The sequence below is a fragment of the Poromitra crassiceps genome, assembly GCF_964638095.1.
Source record: "Poromitra crassiceps genome assembly, chromosome: 13".
Lineage (NCBI taxonomy): Eukaryota > Metazoa > Chordata > Actinopteri > Beryciformes > Melamphaidae > Poromitra > Poromitra crassiceps.
Window position 1 is genome coordinate 1,028,537 of NC_139644.1, and position 12,729 is coordinate 1,041,265.

At 45.1% G+C, this 12,729-nt stretch overlaps 2 protein-coding genes across 2 annotated transcripts in view; both read left to right on the forward strand.

Moving 5' to 3' along the window:
* LOC310787855 (uncharacterized protein) overlaps window positions 1-2,190 on the forward strand; it is a gene marked incomplete at its 3' end in the record, with an annotated part of 38,095 nt that extends 35,905 nt beyond the window's left edge. The window contains exons 6-7 of the mRNA XM_083649318.1: window positions 874-926; window positions 2,131-2,190. Coding sequence (XP_083505444.1) covers window positions 874-926; window positions 2,131-2,190 — 113 coding nt within the window. The remainder of the gene's footprint in view (window positions 1-873; window positions 927-2,130) is intronic.
* A 5,291-nt stretch (window positions 2,191-7,481) lies between these two features.
* Window positions 7,482-11,940, forward strand: LOC310787856 (transmembrane protein 41A-B-like; the record flags this gene model as incomplete). The annotated part of the gene is made up of 5 exons (XM_083649319.1): window positions 7,482-7,595; window positions 8,968-9,159; window positions 10,210-10,338; window positions 11,225-11,363; window positions 11,702-11,940. Exons 1-5 carry the CDS (start codon window positions 7,485-7,487, stop codon window positions 11,938-11,940), a joined length of 810 nt encoding a protein of 269 aa, XP_083505445.1. The 5' UTR covers window positions 7,482-7,484.
* Between the last annotated feature and the right edge of the window lie 789 nt (window positions 11,941-12,729).

Below are 12,729 nucleotides of genomic sequence, written 5' to 3' on the forward strand. Positions count from 1 at the left end.
ATAGCTAGTCCGACCGGTGTCAGCACAGTCAGCGCTCCCGGTCCTCGCTGCTCGTTAAAGATTTCCAATAGGCGTTATTCTGATAAACTGGTCACATATACTGTATGTTACGTTCTCACCCGAAAAATATTAAAACTTTAAAACAGTTTGGTTTTTTTTTTTGCTTGAAAACAGCTTTTTGGCAAGTCTAAAAATGACTGCGGTAGGCGTACTCTACTTCCGTGTTTAAAACCGGAAAGACTATTACGAAATGACGTCATGCAGAAGCGTCCTTGTATGGGCAAAGAATAAGGTGAATAGCTGCCGAAGGCTGGAGGCACCCTCTCTGCCTGTGATTGGCCTAGCGTCAAACGTTCATCCAATCACATTCGCTTGGCTATCCTGCATCTCTTTCTACAGTCTGTGGTCAGACAGACAGCAGTTTCACTTGCTAGCATGCATGAAAGACGCCACTGTGTGTTTATGTTTTTGATATAGTCTGGTCTCTGGTTTATAATGCTGCCGCTACTCTTGGCAGTGCACGTATGTAGCCTACAGACAAATAACAAAGAAAAGATTAATGAGAATTGATCAAGGGTTATATAAAAACTGTCAATGCCTATTTACTCATTCTAACACAAGAGTGACATGTATTTGAATTGAAATATGTATCTGTATGTGGTGTTTGCCCAGCCCTTCATTGGGAAATGCAGCTTTATGGAGTGGGATCACGTGGAGATGGTCTTCAGAAACTTTGATGAGATTGACAGTAAGTAAACATTGTTTCAGATACATGGTGCCCCTTGCCCCTCTCTGCCTCTGATTGGCTGACTGTACTCGGCATGTGATTGTGTAATATACACTGGATGTCACATGACGTGTGTTTGTTACCAGAGGTGGAGTCATGTGACTACTCGGCTGCTCACACCTTTAAAGGCGAGCCAGAAGTATCTCAAACGTGAGCAGCAGGTGCAAAACAATCATTAAATCAACAAGCATGAGATACTTAATTATATGGAACGTTACAATTGCAAACCCTATATCTGAGTTATTTAGGCCTACCTAGCCTATAGACCAAATCAGCGGGGATGTTTACATTTACTTCCGGTTACCCCTGGTTCCGGTTACCTCCGCACAAACTGACGTGTTGAAGACAACAGACAAAGAAGACAAAAATGGTTCGTTCGTATTGTGTTGTTGGGTGTCCAGTGACCATAAAGAGCGGGTCAAGATTTGGATTATTCAGAATTCCCTCAGCAAAGGGCAAACATGAGCAAAGAGAACTCTGGATTCGGCGGCACAGGCTTACTACAGCTACAACATCCGGGTAACGAGCTGTATCCAAGCGGCGTCAGTAGCCTCTGTCTGTAACGTAACGTTAACGAGTCTGCAAAAAAACAGCGAGTTTGACAGTTGTAAACAAACGTTATTAGCTAGCTAACACTACATAAAACAAACACAGAAGAAAGGCTAGATACGTCGGACAAGCATGTTTACCAACCGTTTGAACATTTAAATTGAAAGTAGTCGGGCGGAAACAACGAGAGTTTGACAGCATTTATTTGACAACACGCACATTTAAACCTGCCGCGCCTTCCCCAAGTGGTACGCGGAAGTAATGTTGTTTACATGGTGACGTCACGGAGATTTGGTCTATAGCACAGTGTAATTTTTTCTTGTCATTCCAAATTGAATCACATTGTTGCTCTGATTAAGTAGAAGTACAGAGCCTATGTGAGATAAGAAATAACGCCTCACTGGCGCGTGATTTCTATTCGCACATAGGTTACGCAATAACCACGCCCTGTGCCCGCCTACGCAGCAGTCAAGCACCGGGATTGGCCAGGAGCAAGTCTTTTGTCCCACACCACAAACACTGGAGGGCACGCAGCCCAGCGATTTCATGAACCAATTGAATAGCTCTTGAGAACGGAGAGCGGACATCGAGAGCGGACATTGAAATGAATTATGGTCACCTACCTTCCTTAGCATAGTAATAATAATAAGCATAATAATTGTAATCTACACAATGTACACAATCTACAAAAACATGCAATAATATTTTGTGTTCACGTTCATAGCTCATAATATAATGTAGGCCTATTGTAGCGATCCAGGTAATTACATGTAATGTGGTGTTTCCGTGTGCAGCTAGGAACTGATGTGTGGGTACCGGGGGGGAAGACTATGCTTGGGGAAGACTTCCTGTGAGACAGAGCATGCGTGGAGGGGCTTCTAGGAACAGCCTAAGGAAGAAGCAGCTAGCTAGCTATGGGCGTAGCAACCGCCAAAGAGTTGTAAGATAATAACGGTGAATAAAGAACCCTGTACCAACTACAAGTCTCCGGTTCCTGAGCGAATTAGTGATACGCTACAGTATTGTAACGAATCGAGTATTCGTCCACAGGAACCAGGAGACAGTAGTTGGTACAGGGCTTTTATTCACAGGCTCATTCTATTAGCTTCCAGCGGTAGCCTTGCTGCTAGCTCCACACACGACCACTCTAGCTCATTCCCTAGCTTGACTGACCATGCTCTAGACAGGATGGTCACATACACACCGTTCCCCCCAGGAACAACCCCCACACATCAGCTCCTAGCTAAACACAGAAACACCCCAATACACGTCAAACCCCGGATCGCTACATATTCCTCACCCAACAAGAAGTCGCGCCCACGCGACACCCACAACCCCCACATATCCCCCTGTACCAAAACACACCAACATTTTTCCCATCACCACATTCAATTCTATTTCCCCACAATTAGTCCCTTCTTTTTCCAACACCCCCGTCATAATGTCCAGTTTGCATTAGGCACTCCATAATGGCTAGTTTGCATTAGGCCCTCCATAATGTCTAGCTTACATTAGGCACTCCTTAATGTCTGGTTTGCATTATTTCTCTTCTTTTTCCCACCATTCAAATTCAACCCACATTTCCAATTAACATTCCCCAACAACAAATAGTCACTTTTTTTTCAGCACACTTCTTAATTTTGCATTCACCACCACCATCATTTAGTTACTTCCCATTAGCACCCTTTTCACCAACATTTTCAATTTAACAGTACCTCAACATTGACCTTATTCCTCTTTTCTTCTTTACACCTTCATTTAAACCACCATTTCCATCCCCCCTTTTACAGCTTCTGTCCCACCTGAAGCACTCTATTCCTGCTCAACCCCCAGTGGGATTAGTCCTCTGCAGTGTAACTCTTTTCGGTCCCCCCTCTGTGCCCCACAGTCATCACACGCACTACAGTATCTCCACACGTCCTCCTCGCGTCCGGCCCAGTAGAAAAGTGCACGAACATTGCGGAGCATCTTCTCAGGCCCGTCATGTCCCGTACGGCCCCTGTGCGCCCACCGCACAACCAACCCCCGCAGGTATCTGGGCACAACCGTCTGCCTCCCCTTTACCCTGTGCCCTGTTCTCTCCAACAGCCCATCTTCATCCAGACGCAGGTCGGTAAACATGTTCCACAGTCCCTTCGTGGCACCGCAACACAGGTGAGTCTCCTCCACAGGGGGCCGGCGTCCGGCCGCCACCCACACGAGCACCGGACCGATCTCCGCGTCCTCCGCCTGCCTGCGTTTCCACTCACCCACGACGACATCCATGATGGTCACGCCGTCGTCCTCCAGGTCTTTCCCCCGGGACCGCTGCGACACCACCTCGCTAGATGCCCCGGTTCCCCACATGTCCAACACAGTCTCTTTTGCGGCTCTGGGTGGGGCCCGTGCGCAATCGTGATGCGGTGGACGGTGATGCTATTGACATTTGGTTGTTCTCCCGGAGCGGCGGGAGGGTGGCCCATCTGGACTACTGGGCCCCCTGTGAACGCAAGCGTCCTCTTCCCCAAGTCTACTGTGCATTGGTTTAGCGTTAAATAATCTTCCCCCAAGATACAGGGCCCCGCCATCTCCACTACCCACACTGGAAAGTTCACTGTCCGCTCCCCCACAGTTATCATCACTGATCCCTTTCCCTTCATCGGCATCAACTCACCGGATACTGTCCTCAGCTGCTGCGCCGCTGGCCACTCCAGAAGCGCTCCCTCTGGCATCATGTTGGCGTTCACCAGCGTTGCCATACACCCCGTGTCCACCAGGGCGAAACAGTGCTTCCCTTGCAGGACGACCGGAACATGGCAGCCGTTCATCGTGTGCGGCCCGTTCCGCATGCTGACAGCGCCGGCGATGTCGTCTACCTAGGGGTAAGGCGGAGCCCCACCTCCCCGTCTGCACCGCTGGGCCCCCTCCAACGGTGACGTGGCCATAGGGAATATGACGTAGGGGGCCCGTCTCGCCCCTCTTAGACGGGCCCCACGGCGTTTCCCTGGTTCCACGCTCCTCTGCGGCACTCTCTGGCCCATTGAGATATAATATGAATGGAGAGAGCGTTCCTATCTCTTCCCTGTATGTTTTATTGAAGCCAAAATCCGGCCAGATCAGTGAACCAGAGTCTGCGCAGTAGCGCCCTTGATTGAGAACCTGTGAGAGCTCCACGCCCCTCTGAACTTTCTTATGTAGAGCTGCTGTTTCTAGAATGCGCACAGTGCGTTGTGTATTTATACACAGTCTAGCTCTGTAAATATAACACTTTAAGTTGTAATATTTTTTGTCTCGCCAAAAGTAACCAGGAAGATTTCCACTATGAGATCAGTTTATCAAAATGACGCCTGTACGAAAATCTGATTTTGGTTGTCGGAGATTTCAGACCTCCCGGCTGCTGCTGACTGCTGAGTGCTCTCAGCCCGGGCCGCTGGGGGGATTGCTGTGTGGACTAAGCTAAGAGGAGCCAGGGCTGCTTGGCTCTCACTCAGCCTCTCACTGGGGGAAATTATCGGATGAACAGCTCTGTGTTGATTAGCCTAATGTTTCCGTGGCATTTTGATTCACTTTATGATTACATTTCTTTTGGCGCAAATGTTGGTTTAACAAATTTAACCGTGAGGCTACGTTGTTGTACCCCCCCGGTACAGTGTGGGCAGCCCAACCTAACGTTAGCCCAGTGAGTGCGTGAGCCAGGCTGCCTGGTCTATTGCCTGGTATATCGTTACTAAGAGAGGAGCTTGTGAAGAATGAACATCCCCACAGTCAAAGCATTTCCCCCAGATATGCATATAAAAACGTTTGTTGCTTTAATAGCCTACAAAAAATTAAACATCTGTTTGTATGTCATGCTAACCCGTTTGCAATGAGCTAATGGTGCTGGTGTACTACTAGGCCTCATCTCATCTTATACCCGGGACGGGAGTTAACGTTATAAAACACATTTCCTGTCAGTTGGACAACCTGGTCAGTTCTGAAAACGTGTCTATTATTGTGTTATTCCAGCTATCGTTATCAGTTGTTAAGTTATAGCAATATGAAAAACAGCCGACTAGCGCAAGCAGCTAATGCTAGCCTGCATGTTAAAACCATTGTGTAGCCTACCTATAACGTAGCTGGAGTAACTCATAAAACACATATTTTCTGAACTTACTTCAGTCCCCAACCAACGTTAAAACCTCGCGCACAAAACATTTGTTTTCATTCCTCAAAACAATGTTCTTTTTATTGGGGTCCATTGATGTCTGGTAGCCAGCACAGCCAACATGAGTCACCCGACTTCCCGGGAGCGTTAGATAACATGAAGCCGTGTGTTGTCTATGATGATAGATCTATAATGTGCAGAGCCCGTCCAGCCAATGACGGCTTGAGACTGGCTGCCACAGCTGTCAATCATCCATTTTTATATGTCAAATAACTACTTAAAAACAAACTGATCAGAAAAATGACCACTTGCACAGGCATTAGCATGATAATGACTATCTAAAATGATACAAACCACCTTTGGAAAAAAATTATCTGACGTATACTGTGATTATTTCGGTTGTGATTTTCCCATCCACTAACATGGGGAGGCGGGCCTTGTGACCTAATACTGGATTCAGCCGTCAGGGCGGCGATCTAACATGCAGCGGCTTCACTAAACGGGAGCTGAAATGGCGTCCATCTTTATATAGGTCGATGCTCTGGCCCGATGTCCGGGGCGTCCACAGGTCCAACAGCGCATGGCCCCGGGCCCCCTGGGCCAGGTATTGTCTCGTGGTGTGGGCTGCAGGGTCGCGCTTCGGAGCAGTTGTTCTCCTAACAGGCGCACCGACTCAGATAGCTCCCGCACCATGCTGCTTTGCTCCGCCAACGCACTCTTCCACGCCGGCTCTTCCCGTGGCGGGCTCTCCACTGCCATTCTCGCCACGGGGGCGGCCTCCATCGTGGCCGTCGCCCCCACAATCTCTCTCTGATGCCAGCTCCAGCGCCTCCTGCAGCGTCCTTGGGCATGTCAGCCGGGTCTGGGCGCGCAGCCACTCCGGGGTCAAAGCTCGAACAAACTGATCCCTGGCAAGTTCACTCTGCACCTCTGGCAACATGTACGTATATGCCCTCCTTGATAGAGTCTCAATGTCAAGTAAAGTAACATTTTGCTTTGTAGGCAAAACAAAAGTAAAATTAAATCAAAAGGGAACTTCCTAACTTATTGGCTGGAATAATATTCCGACAAGATAATATACTGTAAGCACTAAAGCAGATTTTCAGACATAACGTATGTTAAATGTGTCAAGTGCCAAAATAACATGTTTCCCCCAGACTTTTATTTTGAAGGTGAAAAGTCTCAAGCATCAACTGACACTAAACTCGCAGCCAGTGGAAGGGGGAACTTTAGATACTTTAGGTGTTCTAATGAATAATTACATAAAAGCATAATTGAACAATAAAGTGAATGAATAAAATAAGTAGCCTAAAGAAAAGAAAATTAATCATTGCAGGTTTTACAGACTTGTTTTTATGAAGCCGTGGTCAAATGAGGAACTCCATCATTGGCAGTGGACAACACTGTTTGATATTATTGTTTATTTGCACAAAGAAAAAAAAAAGAATAACAACAGATAGTACAAGTATCACAGGTCTAACTCCCATCCCCCATCTCTCTCCCACAGTACTCTGTCTACTTCTGCATCCTGTCTCTCATTGCGTCATCCTCGGCTGCAAGAAGGAGCTCTTCATGGCCTATGGACGCATCCTCTATCCACACGACTGGAACTGCAGCAGGTGGGACTGAACTCTGGATGTCAACCCTGTATCCTGTCACATGGTCTTATTGTACTGTGAGGGGGGAGGGGGTGCTCATGCATTACAGGATATGAGTCATAATTGAACACTAGTCACTCACTCTAGTCACTTAGATTTCATGCATCGTCTAGTTCAGTCTCATGAAGTATTTCAGAGGTGGTGAGATCTTATCAGAACCACTTACAGTGACCACCATAGTATGATGATCATCTTAAATACCTTGATACCAACATCATTAGACAACCAGGGTCAAAGACACAGAGATAAACAAACAAACGATGTTACAATTATTAACCCTAATTATTCCTGCATCCCTAAAATGACCATGTATGAATAGGTGAAACATTTCAAATGAAACTGAGGACTGACCCCTTTGTGCTACAGCATGAACGATGCATCTGTCTTGAATGAGCTTGGCCTGGTTAAACACCCCCAGGTGATGCGCTGCATATATATCACCCTGTTCCTGGTCACTATGCTCATCATCTCACAACAGGTAAGGAGAATGCTCCTCACCCCATTTCCCTCCCCGTTTTTATCCCTTATTTCTCAGAGACACACACACACACATGAATAACTTTGTATTGCTCACAGGCATAAAGACAGACTGATAGCATCCCTATAGAGTTAACGGTGCCTCGCAAGTACCTGGTTGGCAGATGTGTGACCTTTGGTTCCTAACCTTTCTTACATCCCTCCTTCATGGCCCTCCTCTCTTTTACCTAGAGTAAGAGCTGCTTTTCTGCCAGTGATGTGGCTTTGACTATGTAACAAGTAGCTTCTTGCGTCTTATGCTATGCTGGAGTTTCTCATTTTGCCTTGAAATAACAAGTTTTCTCAAAATAATTTCTCAAATTGAGTGCAAACCTCTCCAACCTCTATATCTAAATATATATATATATATATATATATATATATATATATATATATATATATATATATATATATATGTATGTTGTATGCACAAGCAAATATGCTGAGAAATAAGTTTTATTTCTGCTCTGAAGAGATTAAGATAACCCTGTTCAAAGCCTATTGTACATCGCTTTATACTGCCCCCTTGTGGGTCAAGTTTAAGCAGGGTAGCATTCAGAAACTGCAGGTGGCCTACAATGACTGTATGAGAATACTGCTTGGGAGGCCAAGGTGTTGTAGTGCCAGTGAAATGTTTTGTGGTGTAGGGGTCAATACCTTTCATGCCCTACTGAGAAACCTGACCTATAAGTTTATTTGTCGTCTGAATGTTTCTCAGAATATCATAATCTTGCTTCTGACTCAGCCCAGTCTTAATGCAATTAAGTATCAGTCCAGCACTTGGGCTCATTGGTACAGGCTCTTATTGTAGTATTTTTTGATGTGCTGATGTTGTTTAATTGTTTGATGTTGTGTTGTTGTTTTTTACTGTGTGTTTTTATTGGACCTTGTGTCTGCTAATAAAGATTGATTGATTGATATATATATAAATATATATAAAAAGAAGTATAATATATATATATGAAGAGTTCATTTGCAAAAACGGGTAAACGCCATTCTTAAAATGAACAAACATCTGTTTGATACTCCCTGGAGTGCACATAGAAAACATTGAGTTGATTTATGTGGAAATTATCAGATGAATATGTTTTAGTTATGATTGATAATAAACATTTCCCCCAAATAAATTAATTACAGTTCAATACATCAATATATAAAATAAAATGATAAAGAATCCAAACGGAGATACCTGTTTTTGCAAATGAATTCTTCATATATACTTTTATATATAATATATATATATATATATATATATATATATATATAGCCTATATATATTTTTAGAAGAAGAAAAAACACCTCCCTCATCCTCACCACCCATCTCTCTCTGCTAGAACGAGTCGTGCTTCCGACTGCTGAAGAACAAGATCCACACGGATCAGAACGAGATCGAGACCAGGGAGAACCTGAACCACCTGCTGCTGGAGAACGTTCTGCCGGCCCACGTGGCTGCGTTGTTTGTCGGGGAGAACAAAAAGAACGAGGTGGGACTCCACTCAAACTCTTTACTTAACAAGAAGCACAAGGTAGGCGCCCCGGGTTACAGGTGGATTTCTGTGACCAACATGCCCCGCCTTCCCTCCACGTCTCCATCACTCCACTGGCTCTCATTGGCATGTCTGGTGACTTTGACACCGGTACACACCGTTGACATGAAATTGGGCACCCGGGTAGTGCAGCAGTAGATTTCCTGCCTACCTTTTGCTCGGCAGTACCAAAAAAACTTTAATTGCCGATTTCTTACATTTGTTGTCGGGGAAGCCTTCCTGCCTGGGCGATAGTTAACACTCCGTGTGCTGTGTCCACGTAATCCTGCAATCTCTCACGTTGTAAAATCCCTTCAAACAGTTAAATAACAACACAGAGACATTTTATTAGCTAATGAATTTATTGGGAAACATTGTGCAAAATGTTTGTACCCCCATGTGTTTTCTCACCTCTTCTCAGTTTCCTGGTCTGGACTGAGGAGGCGAAACGGAGGCAGATGGCCCATGGTCCAACCTCACTTGTAGACGGGGAGCAGTGGAACATGCCAAGTGTGATTCAGTAGGGGGCTTTAATTGATTACAGTTTTTCACAATTGCTTAAACACATTTCCTGATAGACTACCTCACTTTCTCAAAACCCGAAACACAAATCTCAAAACTTACACACAAAATGCTAAATCCTACACTTCTCTTGCAAAAGCACACTTTGCCCTCAAAACAGTGTTAACTCTTCACTAAATGGTATTTTCTTTTCAAATGACAAACACATACATCATATGAGTAGACATTTCTAAGCACCCATTGAACACTGGTGTGCAGAATGGAAAACACTATATGAATGCTTTATCAGTAGAATTATGCCTTTGCATGTTCAGTTTCAGGTTGTGCACATTGTGTCTAATGTGTTTAAACAATTGTGAAAAACTGTAAAACCAATTTTTGAGGGGTTAAACTACTTGGAGTCATTATAAATGGAGTCATTATAAATGATGACGTATGGGAAAGTCAATGTAATAATAGTTGTGTTGAAGGGGACTCTTGTTGTATTGTGTGGTTAATTGAAAACTAATTATGTTTGTCTCTGCATAGGAGGGGCTGAATCCTTCAATGGGGGATTCAACTGAGGGCTCCACCCTCTGCTTCCTGCTAAGCTCCGCCTTCGGAAAGAACCATGTGACCACACTCTTCCCTGACAAGGTGGCGCTGCTGCAGAGGAAGGTACAGTACGTGTGTGCGTGCGTGTGTGTGTGTGTGTGTGTGTGTGCATGCGTGCGATGCATGCGTGCGTGCATGCTGATCAATCAGCATACACCAAAATCAAATCAAAATAAATAAACTGACAGTCCTTCAAGTCAGTTTTGGTGGAGCACAAAGTCCTTCATCACTTGTGTTAGTGGTAGGGAGTGGACTTAGTTCAGGCGATGTGTGCCCAGCGCTTGGCGAATCCAGACCCGACACACGTGGGCGAGACTGCGAGGACATCTCTTGGCCTCCAGAAAGACCCCGCGAGTGCCTCGGGATCATCATGGAGCTGCATGTCGTCATGTCCTGCTCGAGCAGCCATTCCTTCAGGTCTTGCGTCTGAAATGGAAGGCTTTATGAAGGGATAAATTGTTCGAGTGACATCACTGATGACATCACTCGCTGATGACATCACTCGCTGATGACGTCACTCACTGATGACATCACTATCGCTCAAGTGACATCACCGATGACATCACAATTACTCAAGTGACATCACTGATGACATCTGTGACATCACCAGTGATTTATGACATCACTATGGCAGTAATTTCTGACCTCATCACTGTCTTTGACATGTCGTGACATCATCGGCCACGCCTTATTTAGACTGTCTTGTTAAAGAGAGACACATTTCAATTGAAAAAGCGGGAGGTCAACCCACACTGGACGAACAATTTTGGAGGCGATCGGAGCAATGGAGCATCCTCCGGACAAACTCCGGACAAACAGACAAACAGACCTCAAATTATAGTCGTAGGATTTGAAGACTAAACTTACTTCCTTTTATTAATGTGCAAACAAATAACAATACAAATTCTCACACCCTCTCTCTCTCTTTTTCTCACACCCTCTCTTTCAGGCGGAGGAGAACCGTAGCAGTCTGTTCTTCTTCCTCCTTTTCCTTCGTTTCTTCCCCATGACTCCTAACTGGTTCCTTAACATCACCTGTCCCATCCTCAACATCCCCCTGCCCATTTTCTTCTTCTCGGTGCTCATAGGTGAGCCTGCACACACACACACACACACACACACACACACACGCACACACACACACACACACACACACACACGCACGCACGCACGCACACACACACACGCACACACACACACACACACACACACACACACACACACACACACATCTGTGTTCGTACAGATCTGATCCCCTATAACTTCATCTGTGTTCGTACAGGTCTGATCCCCTATAACTTCATCTGTGTTCGTACAGGTCTGATCCCCTATAACTTCATCTGTGTTCGTACAGGTCTGATCCCCTATAACTTCATCTGTGTTCGTACAGGTCTGATCCCCTATAACTTCATCTGTGTTCGTACAGATCTGATCCCCTATAACTTCATCTGTGTTCGTACGGGCTCCATCCTGTCGGAGATCTCCTCTCTGGATGACATCTTCTCGTGGGGGACGCTGGCCCAGCTGCTGGCCATCGCCTGCATGGCGCTCCTCCCCGGAGCGCTGATCCGACGCTACAGCCAAGCGCACCTTAAGCTGGACGGCATGGACAGCAACGGAACCGACCGGGCCGAAGACGTCCAGCAAGCCCGGAAGAGGCGATGATTCTACAGGAGAGGAGATTTTTTTGGGGGGGGGGGGGGTTCATCCCCAAGTTCAGCTTCATGCCACAGGAATGGAGTTGAAGAAACTCTGGCTGGCAGACCTTCTGTCTGCTCCAGCTTGTTTCTATAAGGGAACCTCAGGCTGAGATGGATTTACCCTCAACTGTTCTCAAGCACTTCCACCTGTGTCTTACCTGTGGCTGCGTTCACACAGGTGCCAGAGATTTGACTTCTACAGTAACCCTCTGCAGCCTAGATGTGATCTTCTCATGGTGGTTTAAACAAAAAGAAATCACATGGAATCTGATTTTGGTCCCTGTCTCTTCGGTATCCAGGTTGTATTTCGATAAAGCTTAACCAGTCGTTCAAACGTTCAGCTGATTCAAACCTCTTCAGTCTACATGCTGATATGATGCAACCTACAGCTACTTAATCTGTTCACTGGAGTGTGAGTTTTTGCACTTTATGTCCTTGGCTATCAGTGTAGCAGAATTATTCTCAAAGTTCGATCGATGACATATTATTTTTGAAATTGCACTATTTATCTATTTATTTTTCATTCAATGTTTTGAGAAGTGGTATTTTGGGGACAATTTGAAAGTGGAGCTTTTTATCAAGAAAAAAAAACTATACTGTACATGGAATTGGAATGTTTAGTTTTGTAAAATTTAATTTTTACATAAATGTATTAGTCATTAAAACAAAATCTAGCATATCTCATCAAGCTGCTGTACCAAAGATGATTTTTTTTCTAAATAAATTTAACTTTAACATTTAACCCTCCTTTATT